We start from the raw sequence: 24,877 nt of genomic DNA, 5'->3' as shown, positions 1-24,877 counted from the left end.
GTATGCACTTGAGGAGGTGGTGTAAGTGCTCCCTCTGCTGGCCATATGTAATATTCCTTTAATTCAGGGTGTTGTTTTTTGCCTCGCTGTTCACTCTGATTGACTCGTGTCATCCACAGCTGAACTTATTCACCAATGAGAAACGCCCAAACTGAGATTGAACTTCCTGGTCCCTTCTCAGCTTTTAATAAACTAACTTGGTTGTTAACAGACGTTAAGCAGCGACAACTTTTTCAGAGAAAGGACGCGGCTCTTCCCCGGGAATATCACGTAACTACCGGCATGACGCGCTGTGTTCACACCGAGCTGTGCCGCGGCTAGCGCCGCTTCACTCACCGCTTTCTTGGGGGTAACTGAGCTACTTCGCTTGTTAGCTCACTGCTAGCATTCCTGACATAACACTGGCTGCGTATTTACCGCTGTGGAAGTTACCTGTCACTAACTGACACTAAACTAGCTCCACACACTACTGTCACGTGTCGTACATAGCTTGGTGCTAATTAAGTTGACCTTTAAACTTTCGCCGAGACTGTGTGACCTTCTGGAACCTTCGCGACTTCCTTTAAAAGTGGCTGTGTTGTACAAATATTAACACAAGCGTTTCTACATTTAATGATTTATAACTATAACTAATCATAATTTCCATGACTTCACAACTTAATGTATTCCTCCCATCAAAGGTAGCTCCCGGATGTGAAATATTACATTTACTGTAGCCGAATAGTGCATGTTTTAAAGGAATAGTTTGGGATTTTTGTGGCGTATACATGGTACTTGGTACAGAGACTTATTCATAATACGATTTGTGCATTGAGGCCTCAAATTGTCTCCCCCAATCGATTACATGTGGTCGCTACTTCATACCAAGTTGTAATAATTAATTTCTGTCTGTTTTTGTTATTTATACATTGATTTACATCTTATATTTTATTGAACCCAATAATGTGAACTCTAAATATCAAATATGTTGATCATGACTGAATATGAATATCTTTAATTGAGACCCCTGTTTTAATGTGAATGGAGACTGCATCTATAATAAACTTTATTTCAAACAGTCTAAACATTGGCACAGGCAAACAACAAACAACACTTTCAGTCAGAACACATTCAAATCATAACACTAGGAACAAAGGAGACTACCTGAAAGAAGAAAGGCATACACTTAAGACAGCTACTAAGATTTGAGTTGTTGCATGTAGGAGATGTGTATGTATGTATATATATATATATATACGTATACACATATACATACACACACAGCAAACAGTAGGAATGTGAGTAGTGATTTCTTTTGGGCCCTGTGTAGAGCATTAAACCTTGTCTCCTGTATGTAACACACTGACTCTGCCTTCAGTAGTTAGCTGTGGACAACTGGACAGGCTTAAGTTGAAGATTTTCATCCAACAGGAAGTTGTTATTAACTGTTTAACTTAGCTCAAGTAAATCCAGCTAATTTCTGATGATGGCTATGACCTGGATTACGGAGAACCTTCACACACACACACACACACTGGCTCTGCATAAATCCATTGTTCTACACCCTTTCTTCATTTAAACACCAACTCTCCATTGAAGGCTCTTGAGAGATGTTTAGATTCTTATACATGTATGGAGGCATCTGTTGGTCCCAGATTAATCAGAGGCCAGAAGAATAAGGAGACCTGCAGAAGATGGTCTGAGGTCCCCAGCTGACAAAGACTAAAATATATATTGCTCCTTCGCAGGATTATCCAAACAGCACTTACTGTGGAGAACAGCTGTCACAGCTCTTGACTAGAAAAGGAAGTATGACATGTTCGTGTCACTAACAATGGCTTCCAGTAAATTTTAGAGTTGAATTTAGTGACTCAGTGCTTGTTTTATAGGTTATAGACCAGATTCACCACTCTGGAATCAGGTCTATACAAAGAACTGGTGTGACTTCCCACAGCAGAAGTCAGCTGGTGTGTTTTATTCTGAATAAATTTCTATTTTTTCGTTTCCAGGTCCCAAAGTGTGATGCAGCAGTTCACCTTTATGGTCATAAGACTGAACTCTGGCCTTCTGAGAAAACCCTGGGGCTGCCAAGTCATGGCCAGACCCAGCTCAGGTAAACTCCCGTTTACATCCTCATTCTGAAAATAAAAAACATTGAGATAAATAGATATTGTTGGCATTCTTAATTACAAGTGTCTTGCATCTGTTATCCACTGTCCTTCCTAAAGGCAGCACATTTGCCGCATTTGAATGTTGCAATTAATGTGGACTGAATGGATTTCTGTGTCTACACAGCTCTGAAATATGAGTGGACAATTTTATATATGAGACACTTTAGCCTGGAACGTAGCCTTATTAACTATGCACAAATATATAAGCTTTGTTTATTAAAACACTGTGCTATGATTTTTGTTTTTTCTGTCCAGACCTGGCAGCATTCAGGGAGATTTTCTCCAAAGCCAAGAACATAGCTATCATCACTGGCGCAGGTGTAAGTGCTGAGAGCGGAGTCCCCACCTTCAGAGGAGCAGGAGGCTACTGGAGGAAGTGGCAGGCGCAGGTAAACACAAACCTGAGCCCTTTACCACCTGTCCAAATGCATTAATGTTGAATTGTTGCCTGTTTTTAATTTGCCTTTATGTTTGTAATGCATAATTAGCAGGATAGCATCTGGTGAAAAATCTATCCAATCCAACTTTATTTAAAGCTGAAACAAAGCGCTGTAGATCAGAGATAAATAAGACAAATAAGATATAAAAATCACATAATAGACCTTGAATTTACTATAATTTATCTCACGTTTCTCATGATTTAAATTAAACTTTTAATGTAACACGTGATTTTTCAAATTTACAACAGCAGTAGTGTTTCACGTTTAAATTTAAACAAACGCTAAATTGATTCAAACATTTTGTCAAATGACTTCACCCACGACTCACTCTGCGTTTCTAAGTATAGCTGCGTTTAGATCTTGTGTCGCCCCGGCAACATTCCGTCATTTATATCCAGCTGGAGACGACGATAAAATTGCTCTTGTAAAGTGAGTCGACTGCAAACACAAACAAAGTGTCCACGAAAAAAGGTTTCAGACGTGAATTCTACTGCTTAGAAAAACCCAGTTCAGTAGTTTGATAAGTTAGAAAATGCCTCTTGTCCCCGCCTACCCTTGTGTGCCACTGTTTACACACAAATGCTCCCTCAACCCAGCTCTTGCAATTTCGGGGAGACATTTAAAGTTAGTAAGAAGGATTTCTGAAGATAAATGGACAGTGTTTTACACGACGAATCATTCTGTGTGAATTATCTGTTGTGATTCTAGGAGCTGGCCACTCCAGAGGCCTTTTCTCGGAATCCCTCGCGCGTGTGGGAGTTCTATCACTACCGCCGCGAGGTCATGATCACCAAAAATCCCAACCAGGCTCACCTGGCAATCGCAGGGTGTGAGGAGCGCCTCGCCAAGCAGGGGCGCAAGGTCACCGTCATCACTCAGAACATCGACGAGCTCCATCGAGGCGCTGGATCCAAGAATGTCCTGGAACTTCACGGCAAGTAGAACAGAGCGAAGATGCCTAAACCCTGCATTTTTGCTAGAGAACATTGTATTTCATATTATTACATATTATATTACAGGTTTTTTTTTCGTGATTTGAATGAGGAAAATGAAAGTGACAGTTGGATCTAAATATTTTAACCCTTCCATTTGTGTTGTCTGCCCATCTCCTTTAATCCATTAATCGCTCTCTCTTCTTTCTATTTTTGGAAAACCAGGTAGTCTGTTTAAGACCCGCTGTATGAGCTGTGGTCATGAAGCAGCCAATCACAGGAGACCCATCTGCGCTGCTCTGGCGGGTAAAGGGTAAGCCCTTTTTTTTTCTTTTGCTGTGATTTCCTCCGCAGTAATTGTAAACGTGTTTGTCGAGATACAGATCACCTTCATTTGTGCACAAAATGTCAGAGAGAGCGGGGCGGTCGTCGCTGTCGCGCTGCTGTCACGGAGCTACAGCACGTGCGATGACGCAGAGAGAAGGAGAACTGATTCAAAATGAAATGTCATTTAAAACTCTGACATTTTCAATTGATGTTTTTGATAACTGACTGTTGTCTCACTGTTATATTCCATGCACTGCAGTTTAGATTGAGCATAAATTGGTCATAATTCTGCTTTGGTAACACAGTTTTAGGAAGGTAGTGTTTATTAAGGTGTTCTGGTGACCTCTAACCTCTCTGTCAATCTGCTTCCTCAGAGCTCCAAGCCCAGACACACATGATGCCGAGATTCCTGTCGAGCAGCTGCCCAGGTAGAAAACACTCCGTCTTAGTGCTGTGCTCTTTTTCAAATTAAGTGATTTGTTTTGACAGTGTGTGTGTGTGTGTGTGTGTGTGTGTGTGTGTGTGTGTGTGTGTGTGTGTGTGTGTGTGTGTGTGTGTGTGTGTGTGTGTGTCAGGTGTGAGCAGACAGGTTGTCGTGGTCTTCTCAGACCAGCTGTGGTTTGGTTTGGAGAGACTCTGGACTCCGACATCCTCACCAGTGCAGAGCAAGTGCTGGACAGCTGTGACCTCTGCCTTGTGGTGAGTGACAGTGGGTGAGACGTCACGTGTGGGGTTTTGAATACACACCCATCTTAATCTACACAATAAAAACATCAGTCCAAGGTGTAATCCAGAGATTTATTTCTGCACGTCTCTGGTGCACAAGACAGAGAAAGAGTATTCGAACAACGCTTTAAGTAGATGTCTCCTGACAGCTGTGCCAGCAGCGTGTGAATGATTATGAAAGATATGTGGTTTGAAAATGTGGTGCACATAGATGTGCTGTATGAAAAGTGTAGTGTAAAGCAGCTGTGAGTGGTCATCAAGACTAGAAAATTGCTCTGTACAGGGTTCCTGCGGAACCTTAAAAAGACACTGAATTCATAAATCTAAAAACAAGGCCTTAATTAGTATTCAGAAGTCTTAAATCTCCCTTTCAAAAGTCTTGAAAATGTTAAAATTGTTAATGTTGTAAGTGAAAATATTTGTAACAGATTAGGACAGTGGAACCAATAAAACAGAGATAACGTCGCGATACCAACGCCACCCGGGAAGTAGATATTCTAACTTTTGCGCTGGACCAAAAAGTCGTGTTTTATGTTGAAATAAACATATAATATCGTGAAAGAGATTTGCCAATTGCTGAGTGCTTGAGCCAACAGAGATACATATACTGACATATGTGTCTTTCCTTTTGCCCCACTGCAGCGGTCATATAGTCTGTTCTGTGGTGAAATTAACATAATATTATCCATAGATATAAAATTTATTAATTGAGCAAAATAAATAAGCATAAAAAACAATAGTTCTCGAGGCCACAAGCAGGAAATTGCCCTCATTTGTGTGTCCTTGTATTCTTTGAGCCCTGACTTGTACATGTATGGGTATTGGCGATATCCTCATATAACCTCAAGCAAGTTTCCATGGTTACCATCTTCTTGGTTGACTCTTAGTGTATATTCTGATTTGACCAACTTTACGATGGGCGCAGGACGAAATTCCCTTAATATAGTCCCTAACTCACATGGTTGGTGTAGTGTAGAGGTGTGAGAGTGGATGGTTGTTTGTGTCCCTGCGATGGACTGGCCACCTGTCCAGACCCCACATATCGCTGCCCTACGTCAGCTGACATTGGCGCAGCTCCCCCGCGACCCATAGAAAATGGATGGTACCTTGCTCAGAAAGATGCTCATCAGTCACTGGTCACTTTCTTTTTTTCGCTTGCCTTTCAGTCATGATTTAAACTCAGTACTCAATACTTTTAATAAATGTTGTGGCTCTGCAGGTTGGTACGTCGTCAGTCGTGTATCCAGCAGCCATGTTTGCTCCTCAGGTGGCAGCCAGACGCGTCCCCGTGGCTGAATTTAACATGGAACACACACCGGCCACCATGAACTTCAAGTGCGTCCCACACACATTATCACACACATGTAACTTCTCCACGTTATAGTTTCTACATCTTTTCATCTCTGTTGTCTCAGGTTCCACTTCCACGGCCCCTGTGGGACCACGTTACCACCCGCACTCGCTCGCCACGAGTCCGAGCAACTTTGAACAAACAAAAAACTACCGACAGGAGTGTGAAACACTGGAGGACTTCATTAGTACAAGTACGATCAGTCATGAAAACCCAACACGGATTATGTGGAAATGTACATATGTGAAACTGAGAAGATGGTCCACGAGTTTGTCCACAGAGATGATATTTTCCACTTCATAAATATGACTAGTAGCATCAGTAGTTAACATTTAGAGTGAATTTGGCATTTTCAAGTGGATTTTTTTAAGGATATTATAAGAAACTTCGTTTTAAAAGTCCAGTGTGTAACATTTATGATGATTTATAATAACTCTAAAATAAGCAATTGGTTTTCCTAGCTTTTAGAATAAGCCTTATAATATGTACTTAAAGCAAAGGCCTTGCTTTACAGTAGCCGCCGTCTTGCGTTGACATGTTTCTACAGACAAAGCGACAGCAGAGAGAGAGAGAGAGAGAGTTGTTGTGAAGAGTCTGGATTGTGAAGGCCACCGTACTTCTCTGAGGACTCGGTAAAGGTAAGAATGAGCAGAAGAGTTCTCACTTTCTTTTTGCAATCTGTGGTCTCACCATTAGATGACATTAATTCTTACACACTGGACCCTTAAAAAAATATCACTGTGGTGCCAAATCACACGAGTCCCCTGCTGCCAACTTTGGCATAATTATTAAAAATATGTATTTGTTGAATTAAATTCACTAAATTAATATTTATTGGGTTGAAGTGAAAAGCACTGGCTTCTCCTAACATCATCTCCACCACGGGCAGATTCCACTCTATCACTCCTATTGCATTACATGTACTTTGAAGGCAGGACACTAGGGGGCAGTGTCTCGCTGCAGCCTAGTTTATTTCCCACGATAGTTCCTTGTATGTGAGCTCTGCCTGGGATGTGAGTGTGATGTGTTTGTGTCAGTGTTGCTCCAGAGGCCATGAGTCAACTCCAGGTAAACAAGGTAAACAAACCAGGGATGCATGTGACAAGACTGGTGCTCGGTGATGTGAAATTCTATCCACTGAAATAAATAAATAAATGCTCCTATAAACACATGAGTGTAAAATACTGCATTAACTACATATGATGCAACAGAAATGGTAATAATAATAATAATAAGCCATAGGTGGTGTGTGTACGCAGTGTGAAGGTGAGTGTATGTTTTAACAAAGACATGATTGTGTGTGACACACTCGCTGCTCAAGGCCCCGACTGTCCAAAAAACTGTCCATCACCTCAGCATAAACTAGAGATTAAGTCCAGTGCAGTGTTTCTATGTATTACTGTTCAGTCAGCTGGCTCTTCACATCCAAATATGTTTTAATCAGCCAAAAAAAAAGTAGAATTACGTAATTTGTAGTTTTATAACAAGTGCTTGAAGGAGGTGGCGCAGTCTACACAACAGGAGGTGGCAGAGCTGAAGATGCCGGAGTGACCAGGACGGACGGGTTCAATGGTTTTGGAGGTAAATGTCAGAAGAGTCGAGGTTAAGATGGTTTGGTTCACGTGCAGAGGTTGAGGAGATGGAGCTGCGACCACAGAGAAGGTTCATGGGTGTTGTGAAGGACGACATGTGGACAGTTGGTGTTACAGAAGAGGACAAGATGGAGGCCGATGATCCGAGAAACTGAAAGAAAGAAGTTGAACACCAGTTCAAGTTGCAGGTAGTAACATCACACTCTTATTATTGCAGCACTGAATCTGAACTCCACTTATGAATTGCGATTTATTGGCCTCCAATTTGCCAATTTAGCAAATGGAATTTCACAGACGGCTCCTATTGGGTATGACCAGCTGACGATCACACTGGTGTCCACCTGTGAATGGGAACATAATTTACAACGTTGACATCATGTGCTATAGAAGAAGACCTGATTGAGACGATTGTTATAAACCGAGTGATAAACCATAGACTTCCATCCAAACAGGTTCTTCCCCCAGGTAACTATTCAGTATATTTTTTACTTCTTCCTTTAGCTCCTCGGAGAACTGGAAGACTAGATCCATTAAAAAAAAAAGTCCACAAAAAGCTTGATAAACCTCTGCAACTCTGCACTGCTGCTGTATACACACAAACACTCCCTCAGTCAGGTTTGATCGTTTTGCTTGTCAGATGAAGCAGATCCATTTTGAATGGTTTCAGTCAGAATAAGAAGTGCTGCTTTGAGTTCATCAGTTGCCACAGTAATCGAACACATGGCAACAGTGGAGAGAGGAAGACACATGAGCAGACTCCATGTAGGCATCTGTTTCAAGAGGGGAGAAATGGAAGTGTTGTTTATTGTGATGTTGACCCGCCATCAGGCTGCTTGTTGTGCTGCTTTTATGACGGATAAAGGTTTGTGAGAATGTGTCACACTGTGTGAGCTTGGGAATTACTGGTCTGTAAAGGTGATGTTTTTTTGCTTTGGCTGAGGACACGGTTTACCCCACACATCCATCACACACTGTGCTCAGGCCAGGCTCTGTTAACGCTCATTGGCAGGAGTGCAGGGTGTTGGAGCAGACGTTTTTAATATTGGCCTAATCTGATGGCAACATTCATATTAGCCTCCGCCTGCTCTCCGTCCTCCACCTGTCTCAGTGTTCCCCTCCCTCTCTGCTCTCAGCTGAACATGTGCCGCATTTGAGACGCCACACAACCCCTTCATCCTCCTCCTCCTCCTCCCAAAGCTACGCCTCCATCACCTGCTCATTAGAGAGAGGATGATGGTCCGACAGTCCCCGATGACTCTGCTCCACAAATAACAGAGCCAATTTCCCGGCTGTTAGGCAGCGATTTCACACCAATCTGAGTTGCCCTGCCCAGCTCCGCCTGTCAGAGAGAGACATAAGGAAAGGAAAAATGTGGGTCAGAGTGTAATTTGCCTGAAATAAAAGTCCTTTATTTTGTAAACACAGCCTTCATCGGTCAACTGTGGAAGACGATTAGTGCCACGTATGATTTTTATTTATTTATGTTTGGAAAACCAAAGAGACAGATTTGAGAAAGGTGATTTTAATAAACTTTAAACAGGGTTCCCATGGGTCCTTGGAATCCTTGAAAGTTTGTGAATAAAAAAAAAGTACGGCCATCAAAAAGTTTCTTAAAATCACCCGAAGCAGACATCGGGTCATTGAAAGTGCTTGAATTTTGTGCAGTAAATAATGAAGTTGATATTTAGGTAAATGTATTACCTTGTTTGTTATGGTGCCACCTACTGTTTCATGCCCTGCGTTGCTTGATGAACGTAGACTAGGCCTACACATAATTACTAGCCGTGTTGTGGACAATGTCCACCGTCTCTCTCTGCTGTTGACGTGAGATTCAGTGCAGAACGACGAGCAAGTAAACTTAAGACGAGAGAGAAAATGACGACGTGATGTCTGGGAAATGAAAATTCCAAATTTGCTGCAAATCAATCAATGTGGATGCCGTCGTGGGCGGAGACAAGCGTTACCCTCCCATTTTAAGCTATGTCAGCACATTCTGTCCTTGAATTTACAAACAAGATAATGACTTTCCTGAGTGTGAGATTTAGACGGAGACATTTATCAAGACGAGAGCCGGTGTTTTCTCATGTTTCGTCTCTAATTTGTGAATATCTAAAGAAGTTGCCACCTGATCATTTGTATTTACTATGTAATTGTGTGAAATCTGCCACCAATATACAGGTCACCTATTCCACTGTATATAGGGATTTTTCAATAGTGCAGGGTGACAGTAGGATGACACCGATTAAGGTTGGGAATCCTCCTGTTCCAATTTGAGCCAGCTTGGTGGAGTTGTTATGTCATGCAGCCAGTATGAGAACATGTTAATGTTTTAAAATTCTCTTTTTTTTAATTTGCGACAGTGTTTCTTAGCAATTCTCTGTGTTTTCTATCCTGTGTTCTGTTGTACTCTGTCTTAATAAAGCGATGGCAGGTCGTCGCTCGCACTACAACTGGAAGTGTAGCAGTGAAGCGAGGAATCACAGTGTTTTTCTGGTAAATATGTCTATCAATGTCACATCAGTACGGTTATTTTTCCCTCGCTCACTACCAGCTTTTATGAGCTGTGTTGTCCACGTGTGACCTCTGACGGACAGGAGCTCCTGTTTGTCTGTTTCTTTAAAATAATTTGTTCCTGTCGCTCTCCGCTTCATTAAAGTAGGGAAAATAACATGAAAACTATTAGTTTAAAGTTATATTTTTCAAGGCAAAAAAAACTGCACTGAGCACTTTCTTTCTAGTTTGATGTTCAATATCCGACATCCAAGAATGACTTAACCCAATTGACCCACATGATTCAACATACAGTGTTTGTATGAAAGACTTCACTCAGGATATTTCTTTTCCCTCCATCTTTGCATCTTTGCAAACTAGAGCATCTTCATATTTTATTCATTCATATTTTTTTTTGGCAAACTGTAAAAGTGAATTAACTTTGAGCTGTGATTTCACTGGTGCCCAAAACCACCAACCACCACCAACGCACCTGCACCCACAACTCTCAGAGCTATTGATTTTTCATTCACACTCAGGAGAACTTGTACTTTATTCTCTCTGGTGAGGAAAAATCTGCAGTGTGAGGCCTTCATACTGCACTTCGCTACACTCTCTTTCGTTTTATAGAAAGTTAAAATACTTTTTAAATGATTTTAAAAATTAAAGATAGTCAATTGTCGCCTATGGTTACAATGATACAGGTTTGTGGTACAAGTGTGGTTTACTGAGGTACAGATACATCAGTGGTGGCTGTGACAAATGATATTTTAACAATATGCTTGCCATTTTATCTTTTCTGACCGGCAACTGAAGTCTGTTTTATTTTGTAAATGTCCCTGCTCCAATATCCATTGAGAAAAGCAGCGATTTTACAGAATCCACCTTTTATCCGCTGCTGCCTCCGTCACTAAAATTCATCTCAGGTATTTTGATGATGACGTTTGTGGAGCTGCTGTGATATTTTTTAACATTGCTTAATATCGAGCTCGGGAAGTCATCAGACTGCCGGTCACTGATTGGTCAGAAAGTGTCGTCACTGGAAGAATCAGGAATGTAACCGAACAATGCCGAACTGTAGATCAATTAAAAAGACTTAACCCTTTAATACCTAAGCCTCAAAATGTCTGTCTGGACCTTTTCTGCTTATTTTAACCATAAAAGGGCCAGAAAATGTCCCGTGAGTAAGTTGCTTTTGCCCATTTTTCATCCAATATCTGCCAGTGATTTGCATTTTACTGCATGTTAAAATAGTTGATTAACAAAGAAAACACCATTGTCGTACATGAATCCCAGATTTTGCGTGTTTAATTAGAAATTTAAACAGTATAAGATGTATTTAAAATTACATTTGTTTGAGTCTTTGTCTCAATGTCCAAAAACAGGCCACAAAATGAAAACTTACTGTATGTCTCCTCTCTGGTGACAGAGACGCTGATTCACCGGCTTCCTGAAACAGCGAAAAGTGAAATTACCGTAATAACAACACAAAGTCACGCCGATTTCATGCAGCCGTGCTGTGATGACCCATGCTATATTATAATGGAAAACCAATCAAACAGTGTAGAGCCGTGCTAGGCCGAGGCAAGTTTAGTCGTGCCGGGACCATGTAATGGAAAAGCAGCATTGTAGTGTTAATTTAGCAACATGCTCTAATTAATAATAGTAATAATAATTATAATAATAATAATGCTCTAATTGTAATAAAATAATGAAAACTCAAAAACCAAAGAAAAAAAAAGTGAAATTCTGACCCTCACCCTAAAACCAGACCTCACAGAGATATAAACACACAGACACGCACAGAGATTTTGTTTACTTGCTCATCCATGTTAGAGTGGCGTGCTAATGTGTTGCTGTGGGAACTAAGATGTGTGCAGCAGCGCCTCAGCCTGCAGCTCTGCTACTGTATAGACTCTTCCCACCTTATTTCTCACACGCCACTGAGCCGTAATGAGGTGCATGGGCCTCTGCACGTACACTCATATGTAAATGGAACATTTATCTAATAAGAAAACCACTTTGTTGTAGTGACCCCGGAGATTTGAAATCAGATTTTCTCAGTTTTATGGTTTTTTTTAGCCATCAGTCTTTAAGACAAAAGTATTCTCGGACTATTTTAGCAAAGATGCTCTCACAAGGTCAAAAACAACAAGATTAAAAGCCAGATTTAAATTCAGTTTTTTAACCAATTTGGAATGTGTTTAATTGGCGTTCACTCCCTGATTAAATGACTTTTTGGCTGCGGTCCACATGGTTTGGAAGGAAAGACGTGTGTTAATTTTTAGCTGCGATGCAAATGCGTTCGACCTCCACACATTAGTCATGAATGTTTGGAAGTAACCTTAGCTTTAACACCTTGAGACAGCACTCAATGTTAGATGAACTGAAAGAGAGGGAGTGGAGTTAAGTTTCCAGAAGAGTAACCACCGTAACACTCTCTCCCAGTTTCTCCTTCCTCCTACTCATTTCTTTTTTCTTCTGACGCATTTGTAACATTGCAGTGGAAATGGTGTTAATTGTCTTTTTCAGCGAGTTCGCTCAGGTTCACGAGTCTCAGGTTTACTCTATGCTAATTGTAGTGTGAAAAAAAAAGGGTCTTTTTTTTTCACCCCCTCAGCAGATGGTGGAGACCAAAACAGAGTGAACACTGGACATCAGTTGGACAGAAATATGACTGTTCTGTGTCTGTAGATTCTGTTTCTGCATGTCCACATCAAGTTTTACCAATTTATGTCTTTGCAGTTTCTGTTTCAGATAAAAAAAGACAGGCTCCACTTTATAACAACAATGTTACCAAAATATGTGGTTTACCCCCACAAATTATTTTTTTTTTGCAGTAGGATATTCATCTGCTCTGTCTGCAACCTCTTTCACGGCTCAACATCAAAGCCTTCAACTCTGGCCTCTCTTCTTTTGTTCAGATTTGGCCCCTCCCACCATAGCTCAAATAGATTAGCGTAATCCTGTTTGCTAGCTTCATATCCTCCTCCTCGGTCCTGCTTATTTCAAATCTGTCCATCGGTCACCAATGGATTGAAACTGTCGTGAAGCTAATCTTCTCACAGTCATACGCCGTCGTTGGTGTTAGAAGATTGATTTTTTTTGTCCACCCCGATGTTGTTGCATGTGTTGGAACAGATCGTGATACTTGCTTGTTTCCGTCGTTAGCCTTTAGACCTTCACGGGTCTCAGATCTGCTCACGTCTCACTTTAAAGTTCCAATATGCAACATTTTTGCTTTGCTCTCTGAGACACCACGGAACGAGGAGAGCTCTGTGTGTCTTGAGCAGAAAGTGACATCACTCTCCCAAGCATCTGTTTTATTAGCTGCTCTCGTGTTGTTTGTGTTCTACATTTTCCTGATAGCTCAGAGACCAATGTTTCCTGTACACGACTTCCCATGTCACAGTTATGAGTTCCACTTGAATACGCCGAGCAGTAGTGGCAGAAATGACACCCTTCTCCTCTTGAACCCATAAGTCATTTAATGGACATCACGTTACCTGTGTATGTTTTATTCTGTGTTTGTGTGTGTGAGTTCTGGAGCGACATGCTGGAACTCAGTTTAACCCGCTTATGACCAAGATAATGAGGCTGCCTGGGTTTATTTTAAATTTTATGGATGTAGAATTGTCAAAAAATGTTCAATGAGTGAGTTCTTCTGCTCCATTTTCCAAGATAACTTCATCTTTCCATATCTATATTTAGCTGACGCCACAAACGTGCAACGTGATGTTGAATCTCGTCTGTGATTAGACAGTGGAAGTCCTGAGGTTCTACCCTAATGACAAGAATATTCTCTGCTTTCCAATATCGATCCATCCATCCCATCTTCTAGCCCTTTATCCTTCACATGAGGGTCTGGACAAATCGCCCAGTCACAAACGGTTTCGGAGTTACGGTAATGAGAAGAATGCATGACAACAGAAAGGTTTAAGCGCCTTTTATCCCTTAGTGACCAAAAAATATATGCTTATACAGCTTTAAAATATCCAAAATGTAGATTTTTCTTTGCCCCATTTTCCATGGGCGATCTGTCCAGTGTGTGACTCAGTGGTTGCTGGGATTGCAACCCTCATGTGGAGATGGATGAATGAATGAAATGAATGTTTATCTCCGTAGTTTAAATGTGTGTGAGCGTCTGTACAGGATCATCGTTTAAATTTCCATCGTATATGACTTCTATTCTTCTTCACCGCCTGCGTCTGTGTGCGTGTTTGTATTTACAGTCTTACATTTATGCATTTGCGTGTTGACTCGCAGGCGTCTGTGTCTCTCTGTGCTCGGGCAGGGAAGAGCTTCACTGAGTCAAGATGACTGAAGCTGCTGCTCATCCCAATCGCCCCAGATTGGGCTTTGGAGTGAAAATCCTCCAGGGAAGCACTAATCCCTGACTGTCGGGAGCAATTTTTATTCCGTAAGCAAAGCTTTCTCTCACTCTATTTGCTCTATCACTCTATTTATAGCCCTCTTAAGCTGCTCTGTGTGCCACTGTTTACATTTAGAGCCCCCTCTCCTCAGATTTAAAGCCCCCCCGTCCTCTTGTTGTCCCTCGGTTCCTGAGCAGTGGAGTTAAAAGCAGGAAATCTCTATTGACTGGTACACAGTCGCATGAGGCTGGGGATGAAATGGACTGATGGAGAGATTATGAAGAAGAGAACGACAGACAGAGGTAGAGGTAGAGAGGAAGGGGAAAAAGAAGACAATGACGAGGGAAATGTGAAGTGACAAGCAGATCTGAGTGTGTATTCCAGGCTGTCTGTGTTTGAGACTGTGACCAAGAGCAGGAGGAGGAAGAGAAGAGGGAGAGGCAGTGTTTCTTTTTTGAAGGAACGAGAGTCAAAGGATGTGTGTTTGTGATGTGAGGAACAAGATTAATGAAGACTGAGGTTGAGTTTGGGAGAAGTTTAGTATCGTATCAGCGTCTTATCCTCGTGGAACCATCGTTTTTTTTTTTGGGAGCCCGAGTGAAAAAATCTTAAAACGTCACCCTTGCGATTTTGAGTATAGAATTTTTATATTTTTTAAAAACTGTACGTTTTTATTATCTTTAACCTCGACTTTCTTTACTGCTGCAACACTGTAACTATCCTCGCTGTGGGACTAATTTAAAATGATCTTCTGGGGAAAACTATGATGTCATTGCCCCATTTCTTTCTTTGTCATCATCTACTTGTTCTTACAGCGGACGTGTACTTGCAGCGCCTTCTCCTGCCCCCAACTTTTTTTCTTCATTAATGATAAATTGATAAAAAGTGGTGGGGACAAAATTCTTGATCATAAATAGTGCTGGGGACGTACAAGGTCAGACGAGGCATACTTTTTTATTAATGCCCTATTTATTAATGTCGGCTAAGTTTTAAACTGAAAATTAAACCTTGCTAAACCAAAACTACATGTTGATTGATTCAATTCAATTTGAAACCCTGGCAGTTTCTTATTCATACTTATTTTTCTGACCTTATACTTACCTCAAGTAAATCCTCTTGGGACATACATGCATATGTTTGTACATATCATACTTGCCTGTATAAAGGAGTTTATTACAGCCTTATATAAAATCAACAAAAATGATGATAATATTAAAGCAAACAGAGCATCCATATTGGAATAGTATCGGTATCGGCAGATATCCAAATTCAGGTATCGGATCGGAAGTGACAAAAAGTGGATCCGTGCATCCCTATTGTGGACCTTGTACTGTGTATTTGGTGTATTTATGTGGTCATGGGGGGGGAGTTCTTTACAGAAAACACTTTCAGAACAGAAAAGAAAAAGATCATGTCGTGAAACCATTTTCTGTGTTGACAAGACCTGAGGAGTTGTGTGTGTGTGGTCATACGATATACGATAACTGCAGTCACAGGAATAAGATACCAATCTTTAGACACAACACTTAGACTCTAGATGAGTTATAGATGCATTATTTTGCAGGATTTACAGAAGAATATATTATTAAATGAAGTGTTAACCCACCATTCGTTCCACCACGTCTCCGTTTGTCCCAGAGTCTCCGTGTTCGCTGCTGTGGAGGTCATCTTGCCCCCTGCAGCTGAGGAGTAGCATTTTATGGTGGCAGCTAACATTTAGCTCATTATGTAAATGCTAATCATCAGTTGTAGCACAGGCCCTTGGGGTTTGAGAGACATTCAGACACAACGAGGCTGGTGAACCATGGCAGTGCCGCATGAGCAGCTCTGCTCCAAAAACAAACTGATTTATGGATCGCGCGGTTCCGCTGTGTGCTAATCTGTCACTTCTCCTCCCTGCATGCAGTAAAGCAGCGGTGATGTAAACTAGTTATGTCATTTAATGTGATGGAGCTGCGTCGTCCTCTGTGTATTTTACACTCCGACGAGGCACGTTTACACTTGTGCTTCCTGCCCAGTGTCAATAACATAATCAGATGTGAGGCTCACAGCTGCTCTACCCTCTCTCTCTCTGTCTCTCTCTCTCTGCATGTGTGTGTGTGTGTGGTTGTTGCCTCTTCAGGAGCTTTTCTGGCATAAATACTGACCAGTGGTCCTAATGGAAACCAAAACCTGATCCTCCTGAGCTTCCGGTTAACTGTCATTGACCTCCAAATGACTGAAATGGAATGGTCTGTGAGTGTATTTATATCTTTGTGTGATCCAAAAAGTGTAAAAAAAAAAAGTCATGTTTTCCGTGTTGAGACCTGGTTGTACGGTTAGGTACTTGTGATGGTTAAGGGGCTAATTATGTGCATGATGCGTCCTCGCTTGGATACAAAAAGAAGTTTGTGTGTGTGTGATGCTTGCTCTGTCTTCCAGCACAATTGATTTTAAAATAAAGGAGCGGTCATGAGGCGACTCTCAGGGTTTTTTGACGGTGTATTGTTCAGATTGGATAAACAGTGTTGGAACAGTGTAGTTTAGTGAACTTTTGCCAAATCGAAATTTGCATGTATTGGTTTTAAAAGGTAACATTATCGTATTTCCTACTGCTCTGTAGTGCTGTTAACTACTTCAATTCAAAAATATTAGGTAGATAGATAGATGGGTCAACATGAGACCAAATCATCTTTATTTTCTCCAATGTTCTCCAAGAGAACTTGTTCCTGAGAGAAATGTCTCATCTCCAGTGTAGTTACAGCTGAGTTTGTTGATGTAGGGTTATGGTTATTGTTATGGTTTTGGTTTTGGCTTGTGGTCCTGAAGCAGAAAAAAGACTAATTCATGCAATCTGAAGGGACAACTGCAGAGAGAATTAACCTGGCACTCCTCATCACGTACGTCGACTCGATGACCATTAGTCACCAAGGTTATGTGTGTCAAAGAGTCAGTGCAGCAGTAGCAGCAGTGTATATGAGGCTCTCAGTTCTGCACAGTGGTTAATTTACCCTCCACTCATTAGCTCCTCCTCTGCCAGCTGAGCACTCTGATCTCCAAACATTGATTGGAATCAATAATTCACACCTCTGCTTTAATATTTGATGTGTGGTGCAATAATCTGTTGGGGATAAGTGCCAGTTTTAAGTACACACACACACACACACTCACACCTATTCTTTTTAGGACACTGCATTGACTTCCATCCATTTGGACAGCCTAATCATAATCTGTTCTTCAGAAAGAGACGTTCTGCTTCATTAGGACCAGGTTTTTGGTCTCCATGAGGTCCTGTTATGGTCAAGTAAACAGACACAGACAAGGAGAGAGGACATCATGTCCCTGCTCCCTGTCTCGGTCTCTGAGTGTCACCGAGCCTCTGCTGAATATTTGATGTTTCAGGTTGATTGTGAAGTCGATCCCTGACCACTGTGACCGCAGTCACTCAGGATTTTTCTCTATGTCTCGGCTCCCGCATTGATCAGACTGGCCACTGGCTCCTCCCTCATCTGAGAAATAATGGAACTATTGAACCTCATTCAGAACACGGGTGAAACATGAGGAGATTCCAACTACAGTCTTCTGTGATTTAGTCATTTCTGTAAAAACCTCCTTTGGGTTTTCAATATCAGAACCAGAATTTGTACCAAAATTTGGGGACATGTCTTGGACATATTTTTTGCGCTTCGATTAGGAAAATTACGAAAATAATACCCCCTCCAAACACTTTGGTACGAGAGTAAAATGGTACGGTAGGATCAGGGGAGGTCACTCCGACCTTGGCTTCCAAACATTAACGTCATTCAAAATCTTAATCTTAAAGTTATCTTGAACTTGTTGGCCAATGATATAGTTTCTAGTAAGAACCAAACACAAGCTTCTACCAATTTATCCTCCACATGAGGGTCGTTGTGCCAATCTCAGCTGACGTAGGGCGAAAGGCAGGTCACACCCGAGACAGGTGGACAGTCCATCACAGGGCCACACAGAGACAAACAACCATCCACTCAGTGTCCATTTTTGCATGTTTTTGGACTTTGTGACGAGACATGGGGAAAACATGCAAACTCCATGCAGAAAGGCTCTTGTTGTTTGTCGCGAACCTGGCGACCCTGTGTTCTTGCTTCTTGTCAACCACTACACCAACCATGTGACCCCCAAACCCTACCCTACTGTACCAAACCAAATTGTACCATGACGGAAACACTAGACGGAAGGATTAGTGTTTGCCCAGGTTGACAATTTTAACAAACCCATTTTCCAAACATTGCATTTCAGGGCTGCTAAAAAAAACGATTTCTCACTGCCGCTGTTTAAGTTTTGTTTTTGTGGCTAATTTCACTGTATCGGAGTTTACTCAATCACTTCCACCTTCAGCAGCAGCAGCAAACAAGCAATGAAAAACTGCTCTGCAGCAGCTTCAGCGTTACAGTCTGATTATTTAGTCTGGGCTAATTACAGATCATGTGAGGAATGGGTGGGAGCTGATGGGCACAGTAATGGAGTCGTTGCCCGCTTCAAAAATATATAAATAAATACAGCATATCAGATTCGTTGTGTAGCAGACGCAGCAGGAACCACTCACAGCCTGAAAGCTATGCTTTTATAGCATTTTACAGCAACGTAACGTGTCATTTTATATATTTTATTTAAGGCTGCTTTTGGAAACACACAGTGTTTAACCAAGAGTGTGTGTGGACGATTACAGACGGGGATAAATCACAACGTTTACATCACATGGACAAAAGCAAACTGCTGCAGACTCACTATCTACAGTACATACTGTAGATGCACTTCTTATGTGAGATTAGTGACACACCTGACGAGGCAAGTTTATTTCTACACAGGGCAAGAATGCAGAGCATACCTCAGGTGTTCAGGAGCAGAGTAACTGAATGTCCCGCTTCACTTTGTTTGGTTCTGCTTCTGGGAAACACACAGCTAACCTGTCCGTGATGTTAGGATAATCTCTGGATGCTTCATCAGGAACTAATAATAGGTCTAGGATGAGACCATTCAGTTCTTTGTAGACCAAGCGTTTCACACTTAAGATTCCACTAGACTGCTCCCAGTTTGCTTTCACACTGTCACACTTTAGTGACACGAACCAAACCTTTTGAATAACGTATTCCCCTCCTCGCCTGAGGCGGCGCTGCATCAAGAATTACTGAAGGAGACAAACAATGACCGAGAAAACTCACTCATCTGTTGTTTGACACAGGGAAACTTCTGATTCGTCCACATCAAGACAAAACATGGAGCTGCATCAAATCCTATGGTTTTATGTCAACATACGACACATGCTATATACTAGGGCTGGGCCATATGGATCTAAACTGATATCGCAATATTTTTTGTTCGAATGGCGATATGTGATATTATAACGATATTTTGAACAAAGTGGGTTACCTTGCTAGCTCACCGGTTGGCCGCTCAGCTGAAAGCTGAAACAGCTGATAGCTGAAACCTGGCGTCCAGAGTGTACAACAGAAACCCGGAGACAGACCAGAAACCCAGAGACCAGAGCCTCGGTGTCGTACACGGTAAATAACGAGCCGCTAATGTGTTTTAAGTCCACTTTGAGCCGAAATGTGCGGCTAACAGTTGAGCGGCTAATAGCTGGTGTGTAAAACTAGCGATAACAAACAGGCATTACGTCACCAGCTCAACTTTTATTTTGTTTTAACGAGTAACGAAGATGGTCAAGAAAAATTTATCGAAGTAAAAGTACATGTTTTATTTAGGAAAATAACAGCGCCATTATTCTTTTTCTTAGCCACCAACTGCTCACTCTCCACCTGCACCGTGTCCGCCACATTTTCATTCAAATGTCTGTTGTGATGCGTCACGTTGGTGGGAGAACACTATGTAGTACGTACATGTAAGGGGCGTGATTGAGCAGCTGAACTAGGCTTGTAGGCTCAGAGCGAAGCGGTCGGCTTTAGCGTTCGCAAGGCAACATAGAAATAATATATAATATACCGGTATGGCGATATTGTCTCAACTACATATCTCTTTCAAAAATATACCAGTATAACTCTACTACCGATATATCGCCCATCCTACTAGAGTATATACACAATTTCACCTGGCTATCGTTCTACACGCATGTTTGATGTGGTTGTGTTTACCCACAATACCCTGCGGTGTAGTCTGCGTCATGCATTTCCAACTACGTTTTGGCAGAACCAGAGTTTGCTTCTTTGGTGCAGATCAGAGTTCTGGTTACGCGAACTAGGGTTCAGTTAAGAAAGGAACCTTTGAACCCTGTCCTTTGACTCACGTGACGCTGGTGTTGCCCCGGCCTTTCACTGTCATGGAGGCTGCAGATACTGGTGTTTTTCTGGATTTTTCAACTCTCTCACTGACACCATTATCACCAACATTAAAATACGGTGCTGTAAAATAGGTGCCACCGGTAAAACAGTACCACCAGAGGAAGCTCGCGTACCACTGGTGGTACACGTACCACAGTTTGAGAGCCACGGGGCTTAGATAACAAGTGTTTCAGAGACAAATGAAGGCTGACAGTCCGTGCTTTAATCTCACATTTCACGTGATCGATTTCAGGACTTACAGTATATGATAATCTGCGACCCTGAAGCACGTATTTATTTATAGTCGTTTAAATCACGGAGATCGCTGGAATCACTTGAGGAGCCGTTTTTAATCTTTTCCTGTGACTCACCTCTGGGATCCGGCCCAAGTGTTTTTTAACAGCCTTGAAGCTGCGCTGAGTTTCTGCTGCTGCATGGAGAGAGCGTTTAAAAACATCAGTCTCCTTCATATCCGTCACACCTGAGCAGCCAAACACGGACCGGAAACATTGAGAGTGAATTCACTTCACCTCTCTTCAGTGCCGTGATTGGCCACTTGAACCGAGTGGAGACCCAGCTGTGTGTGTGTGTGTGTGTGTGTGTGACTGAGATGTTTGGTCATGTAAGCTAAATCAATTTACCTGTATTCCACCAGGATGACCATAATCCTACTCTGCAGTCCACAGCGACTTTTACGTCTTCTTCCTGAAAGCAGTCGTGTGGAAGACGGTCATTAAGTCTGTTGCAGCTGCTCTGCAGGGAATCATCAGTGTCATCATCTGCCGCACGCCGAGGTATTATTTCCTCGCTGCAGAATTAAATGCTTCCTTCTTTTTTTTTTCCTTTCAAACTAAAGCTTTTGATTCTTTTATCACCTTCTCAATCTCTTAAATTAATCTCAAATTGTATCCACTCAGGATCACATTCAGGTTTTTAATCGTCCTCATGTAAAAGTCCCTCTCAAAGCACTTCATGCATTTTGAGTTCTAACTTTTCTTTACAAAAAAAAAAAAGACGCTGCCGGTGCCGTATCAAGTGTGTGTTTAGGTGTGTGTCTTTAAATGATAGTTGCATTGGAAATGTTTTTCAGCTTCTCTCCGACATCTCTCGCTGAGGGAGGTGAGAGGAGCTGACACACAGAATTAAAAATATCTCTCAATAACACTCCCACACACACACACACACACACACACACACCTTTCATGTGCTGCAGCCGACTGCTGAACACTCCTTTTTTTTCTCCTGTCTGTCTTATCTTATACATATATATCTTGTATATAATTATTAATATATATATATATATGTATATATGCTGTGAGCTTTAAGAAGACATTAAAGCAGCTGTATAGAAGTGTCACAGACGCCGTGTTGGTGCTTTAAAGGTCCAATTTGTAACATTAAGTTTATAGTTTTATTGGCAGGAAACTGAATACACTACACACAGGGATGTCTGTGTAGGCATAGAATCACTTTAGAATTAAAAGTTTTGTATGTGCTATAGGCAAGGGATCGATCAGGAAGTAGGGATATACTGAATAGCCACCAGGGGGCGTCTGCTAGTGGCTCGTGGGAGCCTGTAGGAAAAGTCATTTGATTTACAACGTAAACTAGAATGCCTTGCAGCAGCAGGCACTAATCATCTCAATTGCTACTGTTGTGTCTTCTTCAACAGACCATGATGTACATTTTGTAAATTATGTTCCCATTTAGAAGGAAATAGATCATAAAAGTGGACACCAGCGTGATGGCCGTGTGGGAACTTCAGTTTGCAGAACGCCAACACGACGAACAACTCCGCTCGAAGAGGACCGAAGAGGACTGGGCTGATCCCCCTGATCAGAAGGACTCACACTCCTTTCACAACACCGGGTGAGTGGAGTGTCAGTTGAGCAATTATGTGGACAATGTGTTTTCACCAGGTCCTTCAGCGTTTGAATAAATCCTCAGCATTTATGCACAAGGTGGTTTCAGAGTTGGCCTATTCTGCGTCCTACACAGGAAAAGCATGGAGCTACTTGTGTGTGTGTGCGTGAATGGCAGTGAGCAGCAGGTTTATTCATGAATGCAAACACTGAAGCAGCAGCGGCGGCGGCGGCAGCGGCGGCTTCTTCAGCCCCAGAAAGAGAGAGAGAGAGAGATCCTATTCATGAATGTGCTGGAGAGCCCAGTCTGCTCACTTCCCATTTATCTGTCTCTGTGTCTCCCTGCCAGCTGGCTCTTATCTTTCTCACACATACACACACACACACACACACACACACTCCTAGGTCCGTGACCAGGAAATCACCTGGCTGTGATTATGTGAACAGGGCACCCAACAAATCAAAGCTTCATCCTGGGGTCCTCTGGTTTAAGGTGACGCGAGACTTGCTCTGACATTTTTATTATTATATTATGAACTTACACACTCAATACACACACACACCGCTTCTGTGTGTGTGTTGTCTGTCGGGCAGGTTGTTGTGGATCGGGTCACCTCTGAAGCGTTTCATCTCAGAGCCTCAATTTAGAGAAATGTCAGTGAGCACAATGAGCTGGCGGAGCCGGGCCGCTGTGTCACCGTCACCAGCAACCGCAGACGGATACAAACACATCAGCCGCTCTCATCAGCCCACAGCACCTGAAAGACAAGAGAGTCAGAGAGAGAGAGACTAACACAAGAAGAGACAAAAGATGAAGAGGAGGGGGGGTGTCAGATTGGGAAACACCTCAGCAGCCTATCAGTCACAACTGCTAGCCTTACTGCCTCTGTTGCTATGGCAACGGAGGACTGTCAGGCATCCTGGAAGGAGGGATGGTCCAAAAAAACAGAAAAAACTGCAGCTGTCACCTACTGCAAGAGAGACAGACATTGATGTGTGTTTACCCGTGTTTACAGTACTGTGGAAATGTGTTCGTCAGTGGCCAAGTGGTAAGGAATTGGGCTTGTAATCAGAGGGGTCGCCAGTTCAAACCCTGTGATGGGATTCGATCAACCCCCCCCCCGCAGGGCACCCAATCTCCATTGCTTCCCAGTTCACAGATAAGTGCTGCCCACTACTGGTGAGTTAATAAAGAGGTCAAGAGAGAGTGTGTGAAAAATGAAGTCATCGCAGTTAACATTCTGTAATTGTTGGTATATGGAACAATGTGACTGAAAGTTAAACTCATACAACGGGTGTTTGTTCAGCCTAAACCTGCGATAACGCAGTCACATGAATATGGTTCCACTTCAGGTAAATTTGGTTCCCCTTTAAGTTTTAAGAGGGCCAGGGTCGATATGAGTCGAGTGTAAAAGGAGTTCACACTAAAGACTTGACTTTTTAACCCGTACAGAAATAAAATCTTGTAAAAACAGACCCTGAAAAAAATTAACCAGATATAAAATCTCGTAAAGACAGAACCCGAAAAAGAAAATCTCGTCAAAAAACAGACCCTGAAAAACAATCCCGTAAAAACGGTTAATCCGTCGTTAAATGCATAGAGGGATTGGATTATTAGTTAACTAACACTAAAAGTAAATGTTGGTAAGGTTGTGTTTCTCCTCAGTGACGCTGTGTCTGGACTCTGCTGCTCATTGATTGGACAGACGTCTGATGATGGAGGATATTGACCGTGGAAGTGTTTGAGTGTGTGCACGCAGAGACGTTGTCTGCAGAGGAACCACAGAGCTGCTGCTTCACAATGACTCTTCATTGATGAGCCGCTCCACTGACGTCTGCTCTGGTTCCTGTCTCTCACACACACACACACACACACACACGGTAAGCATGTGTGCATTGAAGAGAAGCTATTTTAAAACTTTAAAAGCCTGTTATTTTTAGTCAATTTCCACTCTGATGGTTACGGAAGCGCATTGCATTTACTTGAAAAAAGTGAATGCAAGTAATTTTTTTCGTCTGTTTTTCTGAGTAATTTATTTTTTGGTCTGTTTTTCTGGTTCATTTATTTTTCGGTCTGTTTTTCTGAGTCATTTTTTCCTGTTTTTTGTGCTAGTTTAGAGCACATTTGACACAATAAACGCAATAAACGTTCGATTTCTAACAACATGGTTTACTTTGATCTGGCTTTAAGACACTGGGAGATAGTCCTGTCCTTTAGTCACATAGATGGTATTACCATTAGTTTGTTGACTTTACGCAGGCACCAGAGAACTTTGCCGTTGTTTAGAAGGAAAGCTCGTTCAGATCTGTTAGTCATGATCATTGTTGGAGAAACAAA

General features: G+C 42.0%; 2 protein-coding genes across 4 annotated transcripts in view; both read left to right on the top strand.

The window, feature by feature from the left end:
- Window positions 1–124: 124 nt before the first annotated feature.
- Window positions 125–7,095, top strand: sirt5 (sirtuin 5). Of its 2 annotated transcripts, none has more exons than XM_044043749.1 (9): window positions 125–270; window positions 1,989–2,092; window positions 2,406–2,539; window positions 3,299–3,524; window positions 3,748–3,835; window positions 4,224–4,277; window positions 4,425–4,548; window positions 5,795–5,910; window positions 5,991–7,095. In XM_044043749.1, exons 2-9 carry the CDS (start codon window positions 2,002–2,004, stop codon window positions 6,061–6,063), a joined length of 906 nt encoding a protein of 301 aa, XP_043899684.1. In that variant the 5' UTR covers window positions 125–270; window positions 1,989–2,001; the 3' UTR covers window positions 6,064–7,095. The 2 variants fall into 2 exon arrangements, with proteins under 2 accessions (XP_043899684.1, XP_043899683.1); XM_044043748.1 differs by having other exon boundaries at window positions 125–349.
- A 61-nt stretch (window positions 7,096–7,156) lies between these two features.
- The window catches only part of adcy1a (adenylate cyclase 1a), a 68,187-nt gene continuing 50,466 nt past the window's right edge, over window positions 7,157–24,877 (top strand). The window contains exons 1-4 of one of the 2 annotated variants that reach the window (XM_044043745.1): window positions 7,157–7,706; window positions 21,333–21,471; window positions 22,388–22,546; window positions 24,206–24,420. In XM_044043745.1, coding sequence (XP_043899680.1) covers window positions 24,355–24,420 — 66 coding nt within the window. In that variant the 5' untranslated portion in view covers window positions 7,157–7,706; window positions 21,333–21,471; window positions 22,388–22,546; window positions 24,206–24,354. Of the gene's footprint in view, window positions 7,707–21,332; window positions 21,472–22,387; window positions 22,547–24,064; window positions 24,421–24,877 lie in introns of those variants that run through there. The other variant, XM_044043746.1, reaches the window with a different exon arrangement.

This window comes from Solea senegalensis, linkage group LG14, assembly GCF_019176455.1.
Source record: "Solea senegalensis isolate Sse05_10M linkage group LG14, IFAPA_SoseM_1, whole genome shotgun sequence".
NCBI classification, from domain to species: domain Eukaryota; kingdom Metazoa; phylum Chordata; class Actinopteri; order Pleuronectiformes; family Soleidae; genus Solea; species Solea senegalensis.
The sequence above is the reverse complement of the archived record's forward strand: the minus strand, read 5'-3'. Positions and strand labels throughout refer to the sequence as shown.